Source organism: Dasypus novemcinctus, chromosome 6 (genome assembly GCF_030445035.2).
Source record: "Dasypus novemcinctus isolate mDasNov1 chromosome 6, mDasNov1.1.hap2, whole genome shotgun sequence".
NCBI classification, from domain to species: Eukaryota; Metazoa; Chordata; class Mammalia; order Cingulata; family Dasypodidae; genus Dasypus; species Dasypus novemcinctus.
This window is the reverse complement of record NC_080678.1, coordinates 10,178,089-10,199,847: the sequence shown is the minus strand read 5'-3', so window position 1 is coordinate 10,199,847 and position 21,759 is coordinate 10,178,089. Positions and strand designations below refer to the sequence as shown.

Below are 21,759 nucleotides of genomic sequence, written 5' to 3'. Positions count from 1 at the left end.
GATGCCTGCTGTCCCAGGACGTCTCTTTACCCAGGTGAAACCATTTACAGCCGGGCTCTAGGTGTTTTACTGGGTATGGCAGGGGATGGGGCGAGAGGATCTGCCCTTCTCCAGCTTCTGGGCATTTTCCACTAGTTAATGCCTTCAAGGCTTTGGAATATTTTCCAAGACAAAAGTTTTTGTTCCTTTAACTTAGTCATTAAATGTTCTGCCGTACAGCAAGTCCCCGACGGGTAAGAACATACGTGGAGTGAGCTGCCATTTCCTACATCAGCTGCCATTCAGACACCTACTCCTAGTCCACATGTTGCACGGCAGGTAACAGTCCTGCGGAGTGCTCCTCTTCATGTCCTCTCCTGGAGCTGGGGCGGGAGCAAAGGGCTACATTTTCAGTTTTGGGAGCCAGTTAAACTTGGCCACAGAGGAGTATTTACACCCTGGAATTCAGCCAAGGCTACGAATCAGGGCTGCCACCTGCTGCTCCCCTCAGTGCTGCCAGCCTCACATGCCAGCAGGAAGTGAAGAACGAGCTGCCTCTTGCCTGCCCCCTCTGGGCTGCCGCCCTCTCTTCTACTCGAACATGGAACAGAGGGGCAGGGAATCTGAGTTTCCTTAATGACCCTGAGTGTTGAGTAAGAGGGGGCACCTTCCAGGCGGCTGTGGACGTTTAAGGCGCTTGATTCCCTGTTCGCCGAGTCCATAGGGCTGAGGGGGAGGAGGCAAGGAAGGCTCTTAGAATAGAAGTGGGGGTGCGCCAGGGCACGGATCTGCCCCTCTACAGAGAGCTGGTCCCTCGTGGGTGACACCTGAACGTGATGTCGGTTTCAAAATGAAATCACCCTTTGCCTTGATGCCATCCAGGAGTTAGGAGCCCGGCACTGTTCTACATTTGGGGGCAACAGGGTAAAGGACTTTTTATAATGATGGAAATGTTCTCTGCTGTCCTATGCAGGGGCCACTAGCCACCTGGGCTCCTGAGTACTTGAAATGTGGCTCCTGCAAATGAAGACCTGAATTTTCAACTGTAATTCATCACCATCAGTTTGAATTTGGATTTAATTAGCCACATGTGGCTGGTGGCTACAGAAACGGAGAGAGCAGTCCAGCCCGTCTGGGGACAGCCTGTGTGCCGAAGGTGTGGGGGCTCATTTGTCATGCCAGGTGGTCTGCAGGGCCCACCCCCAGCCTGTAGCTGTGGGCCTTTTTGGATACACCTGCTGCTGGGCTGACCACAGTGCCCACGTCTTCCCCTCCATCCTTAGTCCCATCTGCGGGCCGGGTGGGCGAGCTCCCATTTACGGGAAAGAAACGGAGGCGCCCGAGGAGTGGCCCTTGTCAAGGCCCCGGAGCAGCACTGCCACGCAGACCTGTCTTAGTTCCCTCGGAACGACGTGGCTGAGAGAACTCTGCAGGAGACACAGGCCCTGCTGGTTCAAGAGTGGAAGGGCTTGTGGGGTGCTTGTGGGGGTTTGCCCCTGGAGTTTTGATCCAGTCTCACATTCAGTAGACCCATTTGGTTCTGCCTCTTCTTGGCAGAGCCTACTTCTCAGCTAGCTACATTGGCATCTTGCCCTCTTGCTCTCTTGTGAAGTCAATGCCCACTATATCAAAGTGAGAGTCTGGGTCACCATTGGTGCATTAAACTTTTCTGTAGGAATGTGGCCTACTGATTAACAGATTGCTTAAATATCTACCTTAGTTTGTTGCTTTTAGATATAGATACACATACAAGTTTAAATGGTTGAAATGGGATGAAAATGGAAATGTAAACCCAAGATTGAAGAAGGCCTTCTGGAAACATTCTGTAGAGTTGGCTTACCTACTAACGTCCTTCTAGATTATTTGACACTTGGTGAGCATCTCTTTTGCGTAACAGCATAGACTGCAAACCATGTAAACAGGAGGATGGGTTTTGGGAATTATCTGCACCTGTAGGATGCTGGAGAATCCAGAAGCCACAGGCAGGCTCTCCACCAGGCCCTTTGCTTCTTGAGCCAGGGCTTACACCTCCCTCGCTTCCTTGCAACCTGATGGCTGTTTCTTTGCCTATTGTTTGCAATAAGCAAACCCTGAGTCTCACTCAACCGCACAGTGGGCTGTGGCCTTGACAGTACCTGCCAGCTCGCCTTCACGCTGGCGGCCAGCTCGGATAAGCAGGGGTCTAGGGGCTCACAAGCCTCACCAGACTACAGGGTGCTGTCTCAGATCCAGCCTCCAGAACATGGGCTAGAGGAGTCCAGATGGCCTCCAGGTAGAACGGGAAGGAGAAGGCTGTCCAGACACAGGCTGGCCAGCCGTGGGCCCTGTCCGGAGAAGCGTGGAACCAGAGCAGCACAGGCTGTTTTGTACCCACCTAGTATCCAGCCTGTCCGACTGGAGGCTTCCTGAGAGCTCAGGGGGTAAGGTCCTGTCTTCAGCTCACTTGTGTTTAAAGTTGCAGTTGTGCAATTTAAGCATCAAACCATGCTAAACAGAGTTCAGCCAGCTGTCATCAATGCTAGACAGTACGGCTCTGAATTGGGTGTCACTTCTGCAGCCCAGCTGGGCACATGGGACAGGCTGTGGGGGGAGGAGTCGCTGTCCTAATCCAACACAGATGGTGCTTTTTTCAAGGGGTGGGCATTGCTCGTTTGAGTTCCAGGTAAACAAACAAAAATGTAGTATCTATTGTGTATAACCCTGTGTGCCCTGAAGACTGAAGTCATTCCAGTTATAACCAAGTCAGTGTTGACTTCTGAAAATGAAATCTGAATTCACTCTTTCCCTTCTATCCTCTGACTCCAAAGAGGCAAGTGGTTTTTCCCTTGGATTAGCAAGTCTGGACTGGCATACTTACTATACATTATTAGTATCATAAGGCTTTAGTCCTAGTGGGTAAAATGGAAAGGTCCATCAGTTCATTCAAACGATGGAGTTTTGAATTCAAGGCCAGGCACATGAATGCTAAACCAGCAAGTCCACCCTCGAAGGCAAGGCTGTACTGAAGTCTAGCATCCAAAAATAAAGTTACCCCTTAGTGTTCGCTGCACCCTAGACTACAGCATTTTCACAGACACTGACTTGAGGCTTCTTATGGGTGGAGACTTTGGGGTTGCACCCGGCCCCCAAGGGGGAGCAAGTCAAGACAGGTGAGAGCGTACATACCCTTCTCGATGCGCCTCTCCTTTCTCCAGCTCCTGAATGACACCCAGCAGCACTTTGATAGTCTCTTGGCTTGAACTGATCAAGTTCTCCATCATCTGAAGCTGTGCTTTCAGGTCCACCACGTCCGTCTGAGGCACGATTTGTTGGCATTCTTCCCCCACGGCCGCCGCCATCAGACAGGGCCGGTGCTCCTCCCGGGCTGGAGCCGGTGGGGCCTTGGCGCTCCATTCAGGCGACGGGCACCGCAGCCGCGGGGAGCAGGTCGGGGCACTGCCCGGGGGGGCCTGGAGCCCGTTCGCGTGCGCCGCCCTCCTCCGCTGCTCCTCGGCTCCCGCTGCCCCGAGTGACCACTCGCTGGCCGCTGCGGAGTTGGACAGGGAGGGCTCGGGGCCCTGGGCGGTGGGGGCCGATGCGTACACAGCGGCGACCTCTGTCTTGAACAGCCCCCCGAGGGCCCGTCGGGCGGGCTCCTCTGTCTCCGGCGTCCCTCTGTCCTGCCTGGGCTGCCCGCGCGGCTGGACGTCGGGCTCTTGGGAAGGAGGCCGGGTTGAGTTTAGGAGAGGCCCTTCTGGGCAGCTGGGCACCTCAGGGCTCTGCCCCGGCTCTGTGCAGTTGAGCCCGGCAGGCTGGTCGGCCGCGTCCACGTGCTCGTTGGAGTGGAAAACCAAGGCCGTGGTGGTGTGAGCCCGGGCCGCCGCCTCCCTGGGCCTCCCCTCGCCCCACTCCTTCGCCTCGATCAGAAACCCGTTGTCCTGGCTCTTGAAGGGGTCTGCAGCGGGGATGCCTTTGAGATTCCCTTTTTTGCGGTCCAGAGGGAAGGTCTGGTAGCACTTGTGCAGGTCCGGTGAGGTCTGCACGCCCGTGCTCTTGGTGACGTTGGGGATGGACCTGCGTGCCGGCACGGTCATGTACTTGCGGTAGGCGGCTTTGTAAGAGGCCACCTTAGCCTCTTTCTTCTCGCCCGGCTGTCCTGCCGAGAGCTGGAGGTCCCTCTGCTCGTTCTGCGCCTCGCAGATATCCTTGAACCGCACCTGCAGGGCTTTGTTGCGTTTTTTAATCTGCCGATTGGGATCCAGGGCATATTTCATCTCCAGGGCCAGAGAGGCGGCCGGTTCCACCTCGTTCTCCGAAGCTGTGAGTATGCATTTGCTGGTTTCCTTACTGACCATGGTTCCTGCATTCAGAAACATCAACAGCTGGGTCAGTGGGACAGAAACACACAGGCACGCACTGGCAGTGCACACTTCTAGCCAAAATCACTGCCGCGTGCTTCCTAATTATTTTTAAACAGGTGAGGTCGGCCTTTATGTTAAGGAAAATCAGACAGGCGGAGAATTGCTAGCAGGCACAGCTTGAAATGCTTCTCAGATATTAAAGCCTGCTCGCTTTTCCACGTGGGATACACTCATTTTTTTCTTTTGATAGTAATGCATGTTTCCCTGTTAGACAAACCTGTTTTACTATGTTCACCAAGAAACCCAAGGACGCTGCAGCTTCTGCTTTGCAAATATCATTTCATACACACATAGAAACTTTAAAGGCAGATGGCTTACCAAATACAACTCGTTTGGTTTGGGGTTTTGCTATTTTTGAGGATGACGTGATTACTAGAATCCAAGAGAACTGCGGTTTGGCTGTTAGACTCATTGATGATTCTAGGGCCTGTGTAGACGTCTGTGGTGAGCACCAAGACAAGGGAGTGAACTGAGCATATATTTCAGCTCCCCCTTTTGGATGCTGCAACTTAATTAACCAGAAAGGCTGCATCTTGGGGTGTGGCTTACTCTACCGGGTTAACAGCAGCCGTGGAAAGTACTTGGGTTTCCCTGCAAATCTTGAGGCAGTGTTAGCAACTTTTCTCTCCGATTCAGTGGGAAGTGGTATTTGAAAGTACTTTTTTCTTTAAAGAGAAATTATTCACTCTGGAATCAAGTTTTGTGTTTTGAGCGCTACCTCTGAAAAGGAAAACAATGGTGGTTGTTTCAGTACTTAAATCCTGAAAGAAAATAAAATCATGTGGCTTTCTGTTAATCATGCAAATTCATCCTGGGCTGAATTATTAAATGTAGCTAAAAAGATGCAGGTGGCCAGCGATTCCTCCCGGGGAATACCAGTGGGGTAAAGCGCCTGCACTTTATTAGGCAGATTCACAGCTGTTTATTGCACATGGAAGAACTTTCTGGAGGGCTGAACTGAAAGCAAGAAAATATTGTTAAGTATGTTGCCTTTGAGTTAGCATTCTCGAGTGTTCCTTGTGTTTGAGAAGAAAAGTTAGATGGGGGGAGTCGGGGGCTGCAGGGTTTGGAGCGAGGCAGGAGTGGAGGGGAGCTGGCGAGGGGAGCTGCAGAAGGACAGCTTGGCTGCAGTGCCAAGGGACCTGCCAGGGGGAGCCTGGTGGCCCATCACAGACCTCGGGGGGGGGGGCACTTTTTGGAAGTGCCACAAGAGCAGCAAGGCAGGGCTGCTGTTTGTGGCGATGGCGGGGAGGTCCAGGTGCTCTGCCAGGCCACACCTGGGATGCCGATCTCAAAGAGGCCTTGCAGGCCAGCGCTGCACTCCCCGTTTCAAGGGGAAAATGGGGTTCAGAGAGGTTGTGTTGCTTCTCAAGGTCACACAGCAGGAGGAGGACCCTGATCTTATGTGACCCTTAAATCCATGCTAGTTCTGGTAGACCAGGCATCCAACAGAGAGGTGGGCTGTGCCCTGAGTTCTTGCTGAGTTTGCATTGTAGGCCACAGGTGTGGTGATTTGGGGAAGAGGAAGAAGGGAGAAAGCCCCCATTCCCCTCCAAGCATCTGGTGTACGGCTGCAGACGCAGTCGGGGCACTCTGGAAATTTCCCTCCATCCCAGACCCACGTGGTCCTGGCACTTTGCTAGGTATGGTGGAATGAAATGAATTATTTCATTAATTATGCCATTGATATCTAACTGGTTTTCATGTGCGAGCACAGTGAAAAGGAATCTCTGGAGAATTTTACTTAGATTAGACCAGGATTTCTCAAGGACGCACTGCTGGCCTTTAGGACCGGCTCCTCCTCTGTGGTGGGGGCTGCCAGCTCATCCTTGAGTGTATACTGAACGCAAAATGACAGAGCAAGGACAGACAGCAGCGCCCGCCTGCCCCGGGCAGGGTAAGTCGCGGTGTGCCTGTCCTCACGTTCCACTGGAGGAAGACGCGGCTCTGGTCCGGGTCCAGAGACTGGCAAGTCCTAACCCCGTAAAGAGATTTGCCGCCTGGCGTAACAGTGAATCTAAAACAATCTCAAGATCACTGGAAGACAGAGAACACACTGTCTTTGGTCTCCGATGCTAACCAAGTTCTGGGGCTACCTGGAGACCTTTGTAACAAGAGCAGATTCGAAGCTCAGAAAACTGGGCCGTTTTGGAGAGAAGGTCAAAGGAAAGCAGCATTGACATCTCCTCAGTTGTGTTTTGGGAAGACCTAGATCATAGGTAATGGGTGGGACAGGGCGTGCCTGCTAAAATTAGATAATAGATATCTTTTTAGAGACACTTATCCCAACCGGTGGAAAAGATGCACACAAAAGGACATGGTGTGGGAGAGTATGGGAGATGGTAGGGGTATAATAAGAAAATTAAATCTTCACCCTCACTCTTATCGCATATTCATTCTTTAACCGCCTTTGTTGTCCAGGTATTTCAGAATCTATTGTGCCATCATTCTGCAGAAGACCTTCATACTAGGGAAAATTTGAAAGAGAGAGCATTTTTACAGAAAGCAATTTACTAGTAATTCTTCAGCCTTTTCCCTGCCACTACTGAAAAATGTGTGTCTGAATAAGTTTGTCCTACCATGCTATTCATCATCATGATTTCCCAGGAACTGCACTGAAATAATTTTCTGACATCAGCCTGCTGGTTTGGAAAGATATTCTGAGTTTTAGGGCCCAACCACCAAACTAATAAAATAAATCAGAAGAATTAATTGCCAGTGGCAAAATAACCAAAAAAAAAAAAAGAAGAATTCTGAGCTTGTCTCTGTTTTACAGGAAGTTGCTAAGTATATTGAATTTAGTTATTAGTAAAAATGGTGATGGTATTGAGAATTTTAAATTAGTTTTGTTTTCTTTGTTGCTGCCTTTTAATTTTTTTTAACTTTTAAGTAATATTAATAGAATTGCCTGATCCTGCTAGATAGGAAAGCCAAGTACATTTTGTATTTGCCTTAACTTATTTTAGCTTCAGATGAGGTTATGCATCCTTTTGATCCCCGGACATTTGCTAAAGCTTTAGAATGGAGTTTTCGTCAACATTAAGAATTACTGTCATATTAAGGTAGGCACATTGACTGTTTATTGGTGGGATGAACCTTGCGTTGATTACCACTCAGAAAGTGAGTGTGTCACGCACATCATTTGAGCATTCGACAGAAGACTGTTGGTGAGACAAGCGTACATTCATCCAGTCACTCGTTTGTAGACACGTGTCATGTGCTTCTAGGTTCTTGCCAATGCCGACACTCTCCTCCACACTTCACTTGGATTTTCTCATTTGACCTATGCGGTAGCCTTATGGGGGAGGCGCTATCATCCTCTTACTGCAGATGGAGAAACTGAGGCACGAGATTTTTGTTTCGCAACTTCCTCGGAATCCTTGTGGAGCCCATGTACTAAGCCGCTAGTTCTGGACCAGGGAAGTCAGTAGCCTGAGTGACCCATGGTAAAGTACAAGCCTTAGGAAGCTGAGGCCCGGCCAAGCCGCCTCCTCGGCCTGTCCCCTGCCCCCTTCCCACGTCTGGGAAGTGGACAGCCTGCGGCTGGTTGTCAGGAGCGCTCGTGGCCCTGGAGCGTGGCCCTGGAGCATGGCCCAAGTGAGGGTCGTCGTCTTGAGATTTGGGCTGAGCACGAAAGCCCCGTGGCACTCGGGGCGATGCCTGGCCTTGGCTTGGTCACCCCAGAGAACATGGGCTGTGGTTCTTGGAGTTAATCTCTTGGCTCTGAAGCAGCAGGAGTTCATAAAATTTATTTTTCAGAAGAAAATGGTGTTTTAGAATTCACTGGACTGTGCTGTCTTGAGGTGAAAATGGCTAGTCATGGTTGTGCCTGTCGGATTCAGGGAGAACTCGATGTCGAGGAGCTGCTTGGAATATAAATGTCTTAATTACCCTCAAATTAAATTTCATAATCAAATGAGAGTTGTAAATATATAAACCCTGTATTTTTAGATTAGTGATGAAGAGTTGTCTTTGCATGTTGCTTTAAATTAATAGGTTGTATAAAAATCTTCATTCCAACTTGAAAGAAAAATGGAAGCAACTAAATAACAATAGATAAACGTTTAAGTAAATTACGCAGTACATTCACTCAATGCGGCCATTAAGATGATAATTGTAAAGATTATTTAGTATCATTGAAAAGCATTTATGAAATAATTTTAAGTGAAAGAAAGCAGTCGACCAAATTGAATTGGAAGAAAAGGAACCAAAACAGTAATCGTTTTGGTGTTAAAACCTTTGGGATGTCTTCATTTCCTTTTTGTTTTCTAATTTCTTAGGGGGGGCAGGCAATGTTTGTTATATTGTTTTGCTAATTAAAAGATACTGGGGCAGCCAAGCCCTAACTTAAGCAGAATGACAGGAGCAGGCCTCTGGAAAATATAAACAATTGTATCAGAGAATAAGAAAGACCCGGAAATGACTAGATTTGGTTAAGAGCAGTTTCCCAGGGGTCATTTTTTCTTGCTTTGAGGAAGACCTGAATAAAGGAAATGAATATCAGATATCGATAGCATATGTGAATGTATGTGTGCATACATGTATGTCATGTATGCACATTTATCTACATACATATATACAGAGATGTGTATAGATAGACGGCTCAAGATAATTGTTATCTATCAGAAGATACGTTGATATGCAAGAAAAACTCACTGTTAGGATGGAAGTGCCATCTCTTTTAATCAGAAATGAAATGATGTGTCCTATAATCTGCATTTATGGTGAAGAAAACTTTGTGGGACCTCATCAGCTAACAAGAAATAATCATCCTTGGATCATCTCCATTCTTATAATTTGTGCACCAACTCAGAAGTTTCCACTTTGTCTCTATGATGTGATGTGTAAAGCCTGAAACAGTCAACCTTGCATAGGGGCCGCAGACGGGTGGACTTGGCCAAAGAGTGCCAAGAGACAGCAGACGAGCTAGACCAGCAATCTCATGAGGCTGGAAAGGGACCGTATGGTGTTAGTGGTTGTCTCGAGGCTGCCCACTGTTGGGACACCTTGGAGTCAACAGATGCTGGCTGAAATCCAAGATTAACTGGGTCAGCATTTTATTGCATATGCAGGCGGGGGGATGCCTGAGCAGTAGGCTACTTGGATTGGGGGAGTGGGGAAAATTAATATACTATTCTTTAATATGCCACTTCCAAGAAGGACAGGGAAGTAAAGGAGAACCTCTCCCTTTCAGAATCCATTTGAGTTATGAAATAGTTAACTTTAAGATCTGTTTCATAGGCACTGAGACTGATTCTTCAAAAATGGAAGCCTTCTCCTCTGGGCAGAGCTAAATGCTATAGGATTTGGACTGTGTCTTCACTTCCTTTAATACACTGGAATGATATTTTTCTGTACATTTGTTTGCTTCTTCAGAGGTCGCTGATTAAGAGGACTAAAGAGGGGTAAATAAACGAATGCAGACACCCTTCTGTGACTGAACAGGGAGCGAGTAGTCTGCTCACTGCGGTGCTGTGACACCTTGGAGGAAACATGCCAAAGTACGTTCTGTTGATTTGGGGAAGAGTGCAGAGATTGCAGTACAACATCCGTCATTAAACTGATGACCAGTCCAGTCTGAATTAGGGAAAAGGGCATCCGGGGAGCTTAAAGACAGCTTTTGAGGCAGGAAAAGCATCCTAGACGAGGGTTCTGTTTGCTCCTATCTGTGATTTTGGAAAACACATTTTTAACCAACAATTACTTTGGTCAATTACTTTAACCAAATAATATAAATCACTGTTGCCACAGGAACTTACTCTGGCCCATTTCTAGTGAATTGGGGAAGAAGGAAGGGAATACATCCATTTTAAAGGGGGGGGGTTGCATCGGGTTTGGGGTTGAGGTTTTAGAAAAACCAGGAAATGGTCCTCTTAAATGGACCAGACTTTCCTCCTCATGTATCTTCCCCTCTTACTTAGTTCTTTGATTTTCTGCTTATAGCATATTACCATTTGCTCCTCCTCTGTCCAAATGGAATCTAAATTAGTAGAAATGAAGTAGCGAAATATGATGTTGTTGAAAACTGACTGAAAATAAAATAAAACCCTGTCCTCCCAATGAGATGTTACTTCAGTGTAAAAAGTTAACTTTATTTGCAACAATTAGCTTTGCCCATAGAGAGTTCAGTAAAACTGGTTCCTGCTACTCACCAAAATCATCTTAAAATTAGTAAAGGGTTGATGTAAAGATAGTGGCTGTCAGGGATGGGAAAGGGAAGAATAGGTGTAATATGGGGGCATTTTCGGGACATTGGATTTATCCTGCATTACATTGCAGTGACAGATGCTACTGTATATTTTGTCATTACTTAAAAAATTGTGTGGGACAAAGTGTAAAGTATAATATAAACTATTGTCTTTGCTTAGTAGCAATGCTTCAGTATGGATTCATCAATTGTAACAAATGTACCACACTAATAAAGGATGTTGTTAATGTGGGAAAGTATGTAATCTAAAGGTTCTTTAAAAATAAAAAATAAAAAAAAAGATTAGTAAAGGGAACCACATTGCCTGCTTCTTTCCTCTCACATTAGCATGATGATTTCAAAGAATCCTAGATAGAAGGGCTGTGGTTTTCAGCCTAGCTCTTAAGCACATTTAGATTATTTCAATAAAGTATAGAGAAAAAACTGAAATTCTTTTTTCCCATCTGCCTTTTCTTTGGATGGTTCTAGTAATCGATCATCAGCTGGTAGTTTGGGGCCTGCTGGGGTTGGGATTGAGTCCACAAAAGAGGTGACCATCCTTGCATAAACTTGATGGGATTCCTCTCCATTAAAAATGTATAGATACTGGAACGGTCTTGGGGAAGGCTTTACTTTATTGACTTATTGATTAGCTATGCTGTGTCCATCAGGTATTTTTTGTTTTTGAATTTTACTAACTGGCATGATTTGACTTATGATACATCCAAATCTAAAATTAGAACATTGACATTTCAAAAATGATCTTGTGTCCAAGGAGTATGTTTTTTCCTGATGCTTCTCTTAGTTTCGACTCAGGATACCATATTGCAACACCTAAAGCAAAGTTTCTGTGTGGAGGTAACCATTTGCTAAAATTTAAATCATTGAGTTGAAACTGCACTTTTTTTTCCTGGCAAGGCTATGTAAGTGCCCATCTATTACCATCAAAAGGATCCCCCCTGAATTTTTTCATCATAGTGTGTCTGTAGAGTTTCCTTAGTCTAGCCACATCCTAGACTATGGAAGGTCTTGGGTTCACTGCACTAGTAACTAAGCCAAGAAACATAGGGGAGGGGAATGAGCATTTCTTGTAGTTGGCTTCTATTTTGAAGCTGACTGCAAAGCTTAGAGAAAATACTTTCCTACGAGCCCACGTACCCAGTCCTGATGGAAGGACTGTGGAAGTCTTTGTGGTCTTCCAAGCCCTCCTATTTTATAGACCATAGTCTGATGTGAAAAGATTGTTTTGGTTTGAATTCTTGAGCCTTTCCTGATTCTTGGCCTAAAAATGATTTAGGGATGATGGCTTAAAAATGATTTAGGGATGATTTAATCTAGAATGGAACCAAAGGGTATGAATTACAACCCACAGGATAGAGTAAAGGAGCCTTTCCTTACCTTCCCTAGCAGCTGATGGGCAAAGAAGGGAACCTTTGGAAAAGTTCATCTCCCTGGAGACAGATGTTTGTCTGGAGCAAATTTAGGCTGTGCCAAGGCTATATGGAAATGGAAGGAGTGTTCCTAGCAGCAAGTGTTAAGTCATTCATTGAAGGTATGCTTAGGTGTGACGTTTTACCATTCAATACCCAACAAATTGTGAGAAAGGAAAAAAAAAAGGGACGAGAAAAAAATGTCTGTATGTTGTATACTTTAAACTATGACACCTAAATAGCTGGCATATTTTATTCCTTAAGGTAAATTCTAGCCCACATCAATCCTGGTGTCACTTTCTATTCTACTAGGTCAGGTGGGTCTTTAGTTCTTTGCTTGGCCAATGGCTATGGTAGTCTTCTGTATCCTCCATGCATATTTATAAGTAGCTTTTTTTTTTTTTTATATGAAGTTGCATCCCAACCCCACACAGTTCTGCTGTGATATTTTTAAAGGTTTACCTCCATGTGCATGAAAAGCTTTGCAGCTTCTCTGGCAACCTGGAGGATGACTTGGTGGTCTTCGCTGAGAGGCAGTTTGACACAAAGGAATGGCCTGAGACCCAGGAGTGGTTTGTATTTCACCCAAAACCACAGCTAATGTGTTCATCTTGGCTGAGCAGAACCAGGGGGCACCCACAAGAGTTGAATGAAGGACTGAACTTGGCTTGTGATGGATCAATAGATCCATACCCCAAATTAACATAGTAGTCAGTTCTTCAATAATTTTATTCTAAGGTTGCACTAACAGATCCTGCCAAAGCTGTACCTGATTGACTCCCTAGTTTAACCTTCCTTATCCAGTCATTACTAAGTCCCAGGTATTTTTTTTTTTCCATGCTTTAACTGTTCTATGATTTCTTCACCATTCACACTATTCCCACCTGACCAAGGCCTTATCTCCCTGCCCTCAGCATTTCATCTCCCAGTCTTCTGTGTACATGGCTCTTGTCTTTGCATATATTTCCATGAGGCTCCATATGTTAGCATTTCTAAAAAAGCAACTCTTAAGGCCAGTTTTTTTTTCCTATAAATGTTCTCTATATTTTCCCACTATGTCCTTCTTTTTAGATTTTTCATGGCCACCTAACAATCGTGCCCATAATGAAGTGAAACCAGTTCCCTCCCCTCACTGTCATCAAAAGTTAGTCTCCCCTTTTGTCTTCACTTGCGTTGGCTCTCTTACCAAAGCTGTCCCCCATTCTTCTACCCCCTGGATAGTTTCCTTTTGATGTCCCAGGTCTTGACTTCCCTTCTCTGACTATCCCAGCCTTCTGATGCTTCCGTCTACTCAGTAAACAGCACCCGTGTCTTCACTGAACCAGGCACTGTCTTGGGTACTGGGAACACAGAAGTAAATGAGGCACTGTCCTTGGGAACATGTGATCAAACAGGGGAGAGACATATCTTTATGGATAATGCCAGCCCACCATGCTAAAGACCACCATGGAGTTAGGGAGGCAGCTAGTGCTTAGAGAGTGTTCCTTTTCCCTAGGACTGAGGGCAGGCTTCACCTGGGAAACATACAAGAGGGGGCTAAGGATAGCAGGCACATTCTGTTTTTTGTGTTTTTTTTTTTTGCTGTGTGTCATCAGTCCTCTCTCCTTAAGTTAAATATAAATGTTTTGTAAACTAGGTCCCTCTCAGGTACTTCTTCCCTCTGTTCAATCCACCTTCAAATATTTGCTGATTGTTTTAAGACTATGATGTCCATTACAGGATTATTACAGCTGAGGAGTTGCCCATGAAATGTTAAGGCTTAGGATGGATGTACATTATTAGTGGCCTCCAAGGATTCTTTTCACATTACCTGGATCCTTGGAATAGGTAGAACTTGGCTGTTTTCTGAAACCAGGGTATGAATGAGATGATTCTGAAGGGAGAAGGGTTGGGGTTTTGGTAGTTTAAATGAAAGTGCTCAGAGATTTTTATCTTCTGAAGCTTGGTATAACTATCTTGAGTTAAGTTGTTGTATAGTGCTACTTTAAATTTTTTCTGTGCTAATGAAGTTGAAAGAGATGACACACACACTCACGAAAATAAGTAGATGGTACAGGAAAGGCACATATTGTAAATTTAATGGAGTACAATGAGACCCTTACTACATATTTGTTGTAGTAAATGTGACTTGCTAGGGAGTATTAGTAGGTCTGTTCTTCTATTATCCAGTTTTCTTCTTGGGAGTGGGATGTGCTAGTGGCAAAATAAAAGAATTAAAAATCTCAATAACTTGAAATGACTGACAAAAAAATAACAGTGTGGAATCTTTGTTAATTTCAGCTTTCTAATCATACATTGGATTTTGCTCCAGAGGAGGAATCACTGACCCTGAGGTGGTGGTGGGGAGCAGTAGAGGGTCCAGAGCACACCAGTGAGTCCCATTACTTCTAAGAGATGTGTGCACTGCTCAGAGGTTTTGAAGAAATTAAATAGCTCTCAATTCTCCTTACTTTGACTTGGGAACAGTGAATATAAAATTATGCTCAATAAATGAAATGAGTACTTAGAAATTACCACTACTCTATAATTGTCAATTGAAGTAAAATTGAAGAAGAAAAAAAGGAAAATTGGGAAATATAAAGAGAAAGAATTGGAGGGAAACAATGATAGCCAATGTGAGGGAAAAATTGAGTGTTAGAAAAACACAAAGGCAGACAGACAGACAAACGATGTAAGAGAGGAACGGGATGTTACTGATGGTCAGGAAATTCAGGCCAGGGAAACTGCATCACATCCTGCCTGCTGTTCACTTGCACTAAAGCACAGATAGTTTTGATGGCCTGGGAAATAATCAAGATGCTGAATGGTCAGCTTTCCAACTGTTCCTTATAGGGCAATTGCAGTAACCTCTCCTCTCCAGATTGGAATTGGAACATTAGTCCTGGGGCCAAACAAAATCACAGCCAAGACAGGCATTGAAGGTAGGACATTATATACTTTTGTGTTCTATGAAGCACCCAACATATAATCAACTTAAGTGTTAAATAAATAATCATACTTTGAGTTTCTATTTCTACACTTTGCCTCTACTTTTAATTTCTGCAGCACCTCCTTAGAACTCATGCCCTCTTACTCCATAAGGATGGTGAAAAGGAAGAAGAGAAGAAAGTTTAATTAAATTACATGGGTTCATGAGTAAAAGTTAGCATTGTAGTGAGTAAGCACCCTGATGATCTATGACATGATTTTCTCTGGATTTTTTCCTTTTTTAGGAGGTACTAGGGATTGAACCCTGGACCTTGTACGTGGGAGGCAGACACTCAACCACTAAGCCACATCTGCTTCCTAAAAGATTTTTTTTGAGAGGAAAACATAAATCTTTCTAAAACCTCAAATGACCTTTTTGTCCTTTGGCATTCTTTAAGCTTTGGAGGAAAGCATAGGTGTTGAAGAGTAGAAACTTTTACAAGATATTTTTTGTTAAAGCATTTGCAGCCATGTAGAAGAAAAGGGTGTGGCTGTGCCCCACCAAGGAGGAGGACAACAGGCATTTTCCTCAAGTACTGTGGCCCTCAGTCTGGCTCTCTAGAACACCATGCTTGTAGGCCAGGGAGTTAATCTGTTAAAATGAACAAAGGAAAAAAATTAAGAAAGAAAAAGATACCAAATATGTTGGTCCCACCCTAGTAAATCAGAATTTTGAAGGGTGGAGACTGGGTTTCCAAAAACAGCAACAACAACAAAAACAACCTCTTCAGCTAATTATAATAATGCACCCACGATCTAGGATGCCTGGTTACCATGCTTTGTTTTGTTTTGTTTTGTTTTGTTGTACCTCCCTCCCCAACCCCTCTTGCTCTCTTCTCTTTTGTGCTGTATGCACAAAGCTTAAAATAGTATCTGGCACATAAAAGGTACAAATAAATATTTACTGAATGAGTGCATGAATGAATAAATGTTCCAGGTTAGCAGGGAGTGCCTTTTTTCTAGGATGAGGTTGGGATTCAGCCAGGCAGTGGAGCAAGCCGCAGTAGCACCCAGGCCTGGCCCGTGGGGGTCATTTCCATGACCTCACTTGGCCTTGCTTGTAGACCAGAAAATGTGGTGGATTCACACTACACAAAGAGGGAGCACTAGTGACCCATCATTGTCAGGACAGGTATTGGGCACATTCCAAGTCAACCATCACTGGGCAGGTCCTTAGCAGGATTAGGGCGTTTTCACCTTTGCTCTTCGGTGATTCTGTTTGGGGATGCAAAGCATCTCAGATTCTGTCCCTTCCTAGGAATTCTGTGGCCAGGCTGCTCTCGTCAAAAAGCAGGGATCTGGGGTTGGAGATCAGTTGTTAGTATACTGCAGTTTTTTGCAATGAATGATTTATGGTGGGATTCTCTATGTGGAATTTTTAAGTTGGGGAAGAGAACATGAGGTCATCGTATATCTTCTCACACTCTACAGTATCTCCTGACGTGGTAATTCCTGGCTGTGTATCATCACATGGTGCTGAGGTTTAATGGCAGACTGCCTTGTTTTCATTTCTGGTCCTTTGACTAATTAGCCAGAAACTCTGATCAAGTTAAGTATCCTGGGGGAGGAGTAAAAATAATAATTAGAGCTAATGCATAGTGTTTGCCAGCGGCTAGGTACAATTCTTTGCTTTCTTTGTATTTGAACAGTTCAATCTCCAAACAATGTCTGAAGCAGAAGTTACCATTTCTGTAAAAGTGGGGAAACTGAGTCACTGATAGTAGTGTTAGGTGGCCGTGGCCACCCAGCTAAAGTATTTGGCAGAGCAGCAGTCTCAGAGCCTGTGCTCTTACTCACTGGCCTGTGCTACCCTCTGAGCTGTGCTGAGAGCCCAGGAGGTCGGGTTCCTATGAGGTTCTCAGGTTATGGTGCTGGTGATGAAGTGGATGTTGACAAGGACAGCACACTCGGGAGCTTGTTATACATGTGGATGCCACTGGCTATGCTACTTGAGAGAAACAAGCTTGAGAAACAACCGCCTGGAAAGTTTCAACCCTGAATGGCTTCTTTAAAATGGATTGCCTAGGTGTTAGCATTAAAGCTGAGCGGGCCGGTGGCCACTTTCCCTGAACCTGTAGTTCTAGAGTCAGAGTTGACACTTCGATGTAGAATATAAGTGATATCTAGGAATGAATTGAGAGGCCAGAGCCATGGGGTACAGTCCAGGCACCACTACTCACTCAGGAGTGACCCTACCGGTGGACAGTGGGTCTAAACCCCGCAGAGGAAGACGGGGTATTAATTCCATGGATCCCTGTTTCTATAACACACGCATCATCATGTGCGCTGCGTTCCTTTGCCACATTAGCAAATATGATAGGCAGAAGAAATAAAGTAGAGGTATATGTAGAGGAGTGTGACTCTTATATTTGCAGACAAATATAAATAGCAAAAATGGAGCCAATAAGTAAAGATGTGAAATACTTCAGGGAAGCCACTGAGCTAATTAACTACCATTAAAACAAAAAACAAACACAAGTATTTGAGAAAGTCTGTCATCATCGGACTCTTAATGGAGAAGTCAAATGAAGAATAGGGTAAGGGACTTACCTTTTTCAGCATTTCACTAATTTGAAACATCCCTGCATATGCAGGTGACAACTACTGGGAACTCTTCATAGTATTGAGTACTGGCCGTATTTATCAGAGCTATGCTGATCTCATTTATGTCATGTGATTGCAACAAGGAAAACAATCTGCATGCACCACTTTGATACTGATGAAGAGGAAGTCATAAATTGGAGGGTCTTGCAGAGAGGCCTATGAAGCTGATGACATGAGAGGTTGTGGCTGAGACAGGTCTTCTAGTTCCCTAGAAATGGCGTAGTGAACACTCTGGTCTTTTGGTAAAGCTCTAGTGCAAACTCCTTTAAACCCACAATGTCCATATTATCTTTTTGATGGAGGCAAGTTAGACTTTTCTCATTTTTCCTGGTTTCTTTCGTTCACTCTAATGCTAGCTAGGTCACTGAATCCAAACACATTCTAATGTTAAAAACTCAACTTCTACCCAAGTGAATTTTTCCTAAAAGAAATTCTGGTGTTGAATTTCATGGTTTAAAAAAATTCCAATTCTTTAGTGCTTTCTTTCTTTCTTTCTTTTTTTTTAAACACTGCATGGCCAGAATGTGAGGACTGTCCACCTCTATAAGCAGTATTCATTCTTCATCCTCAGGTCACAGTGTTTCCTTTTAATTCCTCATATACACCAAAATATACACCTTAAAATGGAAGAGAGTAATTATTTCCCAATCAGGATTCCCTGAATTTCTATCAAAATCACTAGGTTTAACTTCAATAGCATCTTTAAATATTTATTAAGCACCTGTTTCTATATAGAACCGTTCTTGCTCTTTCAAGGATTTCTTTATGTTGTAAATGCCTTTCTCTCCTATTATTAAAACGCTTCTCATGGAAGTTCTAGGAAATAAGAGATGATGAAAAACTTAATTCTTTTAAATAATACTTCTAGTTGGAAACTCGAATTCAAATTTCTAATAGCTATATCATTCCCCCCGCCCCCCCAAATTTGCTGGCTTTTCAACATCTCTTTTCCCTAATATTACCACCTACCATCTTGCCCACCTTTGTTCACCATCCTTAATCTCTTCTTTATCAGTTGCCAGGTTGCAAAGAGTTGCACCAGGATGTTTCTCTCATAGCTGCCCCCTTCTTTCCATCGCCAGGGCCTCCAGCTGCCCTCGGTAATAGTTAATTTTCACTTGCGACACCCTCTCAGGTCTCCAATTCCTCTTCTCTGGTTTATCTCTTGATACCAAGACTGACTCTGCTCAAAACATGACCCAACCGTGTCCTCTTGTTCAAAACCTTGAATGGAGGCCACTTTTGTCCTGCTGCTGCTTCTTCAAACCTGCTTCTCTGCTCTCCAGTCTTGGCACCTACTTTAGGGAAATGTTACTTCTCACTCTTCCCCCTCCCCTTCTCTTGCTCTGAGCACCCTACAACATTGCTTAGGTCCCAGCACATCTGTCTGTGTGCTGGATGTGGAGAGCCACCTCAGCCTTCATCTTCCCAGTCAGCCAGGTCCTGCTTCCCTTGGAACCTCCAAAGCAGGAGGTTTGTCTTACCCTGATTCTACCTCCCGTGAGTCTTTTGAGTGCTCACCATCACCTCTACTCCTCCTGGACGTAAACTTCTTGAGGCTCTCTCAATGGGCCCTGTAATTCTGTACACATTGCCTTGCCCACTTTCACGACCACTCAGTAGATTTCCACAAATCAGAAGTCTGTTCGGAACAAAATAATCTGCAGATAAATCCATCTTCCCTGTGCTTGCCCAATTTTAAGAGCCCAGGTTTTATAGTACTACTACATTTCCAAAGATGCTAAAATTGCTTACTACAGAAGTAAGCAGATTCCATGAAGCAAAATGCACAGATAATGAGAGGTTTTTAGAATCTAACCACTGAGCAGATGTGGGAAAAGATAGAAGAATGGGCAATTGACAAAGACAGGATAAGTATCAAGGGAAGAAGTAGAGAGGGGGCATATCACCAATGGAATGATGCATTAGTACAGAGTAAGACCCTTGGGTTTCCTGAAGCTTGCCTATCAGGGCTCCTGAACCGAGGAGCCCAAGAGTTAGCAGCCCCCAGACCTGCTGCCGCCCCAACCCTCTTTGGAGTACGGAGGGAAGAAGAGAGCAACTTTCATTTACAAGGCTGCTTGTAATATTCTGGGGCATCCCATGGCCCCCTTCTCATATGCTATAGTTTACTGCATTTCATTTTATGCCCAAAGCTAGGTGGTTAAGGATTGACTTAGAATTTTCCATAGTAACTGCAGTTTAAGGCTTGACCAGCATTTTGCCATGCTGTTTATATTTTTTAAAGTTCTTAACTGCCACAGCGACTACAGTCGTGGAATTCACATGAGTGTATGCTGCATGAAGATGAATCTCTCTTTAGTCTTTTCAAACTTCCTAACAGCACGGTAAAAAGAAGAATATGTCTATGGATGTACAATACTTTGAGTAATCATTTCAGTACTCTATAAAAGCAACATTCATAGATAAAATATTGTAGGAAGAGTTCTTTCCAAATCCTTTTGAAATATTTTATCAGCCAAAAGGTTTATAGAATAATCTGAAAACATAATTCCTTCTTGTCCCTTATATCTGCTTTTTATTTTTTCAAGTTAATTTCCTCTTGGTCCCAATTAGAGTTGGAAATATGTCCTTAGCAGAAAGACATGGAGCTCCTGGGTTAGGGTGTTTTGTTTTTATTTAGCTCAGCAGTTTGTCACTTGATAATAACTTTGTATACCTCAAAGTCCCTCAACTTATCCATAATAGTTTGAATAATGCCTGAAGTAAATATTAAGTCCCCAACTCCTATACCAACTATCCTGGAAGCTGAAGGCAGACAGGCCTCTGAAAGAGAGATCAGAATTTGAATTCATACCCCGGCATTATCCCTGAAGTACTGATTTTTCTTAAGGTGCCAAGGTAAAGTCCTAAAACAGATGCACTGTCCTATGTGGGCAAAGGCTCAAACCTCTAGTGTATGGCTGACTGCTGTACCCCAGACAATGCCTGAACCCTGTCAGGCTCCCTAGGATTTAGTGCCAAACCTGTTCTGTCCTTGACATGGAAGGAAAAAATACTTTTAAAATTAGCTGATGGGAGTTTTACTACATTCCTACCATAGGTTATTAGCGCCAGTTGTGGATACAGACTAACCCAAATGTTTGCCTGCGAGTTTCATGGTCATGAAAGTGTTGTTGTGTAGTATCAGTCATATTAAATTTTGCACTAAAATATTTAAGTCACTCCATAATGTTATGAAATATTAAAATCAAATATGTGAGGAGACTGAGAAAGATTGGCTTCATAAATTACGTCAGCTAATTCGAGGTGGGGGAGGGATGGTTTAAGAGGCACTCTGGAGGAGAAGGGGCATGGCTCCTCACACTTGTGAAGGCAGAGTTTCAAATAATGACGTCTACCAGAGTCTTTGGCACCTCATACCCCAGAGGGAGTGCATGATTTGCAGGATGCCCAAGCTCTTGGGCACCAGTGAATGGACCAGCAGTGGCCTTGACCTGCATCTGCTCAGCTGACGGCGGGCGGGGGCTACTCTAAAGCATTGGAGGAGATTTCCTGGTGAACCTGTCACTTCCCCCCTAAACTGATGTCTGCCAATAGAGCCACCATTTACCAGCTATCTGTGATCGTTCCTTTATTATCATTTTCGGAGAAGCAGCCTTTCCCCAACAGAAGTCATCTGCTTCTACAAGAGGGTTCAAGAGTTGTCTGTCTAAATAAGCTGGCCATGGTTGGAGTAAACATAAGAATACAAATGTCTAGTGGAGTGCGTGAGTGTCCAGCTGCTCTGCTCGACTGTTCTTCCGACAGTCGTTTCTATAATCTGATTGCTCGTTTCAGTGTGTAGGTGTCCTCCTTGTAGCCTGATGCCTTTCTTACTTAAGTCTTTCATTTATTTTATTTTTCTTATCCCCCCTTCCCATGCAGGGGGAAACAAAAGCTGAAAAATCCCTGTCCTGCCATGGGGAAGACAGAGAAGCGCTGGTGTAAATGAAGTGGAGCTTTGTGAAAGCTCTTTTTGCAAACACAGAGCTCTCCGGCTTTCACCTTATGAGCCTATTTCTTAAGCAGCAGTTGTGCTTCTCAATGTGATAATGGGCCTGATTTAAGTAAAAGCTCAATTTCTTATTCACAATAATAATAAATAAAGTCATGGCAACTGTAGTAAGTTTAAAGGCACACTTTGTTTTTCAAGGGCATTGTGTCTTTAAGTAGAGGTCTTTCATTTAGC

General features: G+C 44.5%; 2 protein-coding genes across 8 annotated transcripts in view; one reads left to right on the top strand and one right to left on the bottom strand.

Moving 5' to 3' along the window:
* Positions 1 to 21,759, top strand: part of DOCK1 (dedicator of cytokinesis 1) — a 522,200-nt gene that overhangs the window by 235,905 nt on the left and 264,536 nt on the right. The gene's annotated exons all lie outside the window — the stretch shown is intronic.
* INSYN2A (inhibitory synaptic factor 2A) overlaps positions 1 to 21,759 on the bottom strand; it is a 58,174-nt gene that overhangs the window by 33,395 nt on the left and 3,020 nt on the right. For 5 of the 6 annotated variants that reach the window (XM_058298145.2, XM_071215627.1, XM_004479328.5 and 2 more), the window contains exon 2: positions 3,145 to 4,318. In XM_058298145.2, the coding sequence (XP_058154128.1) occupies positions 3,145 to 4,318 (1,174 nt within the window). Of the gene's footprint in view, positions 1 to 3,144; positions 4,319 to 6,759; positions 6,847 to 21,759 lie in introns of all 6 variants that reach the window. The other variant, XM_071215625.1, reaches the window with a different exon arrangement.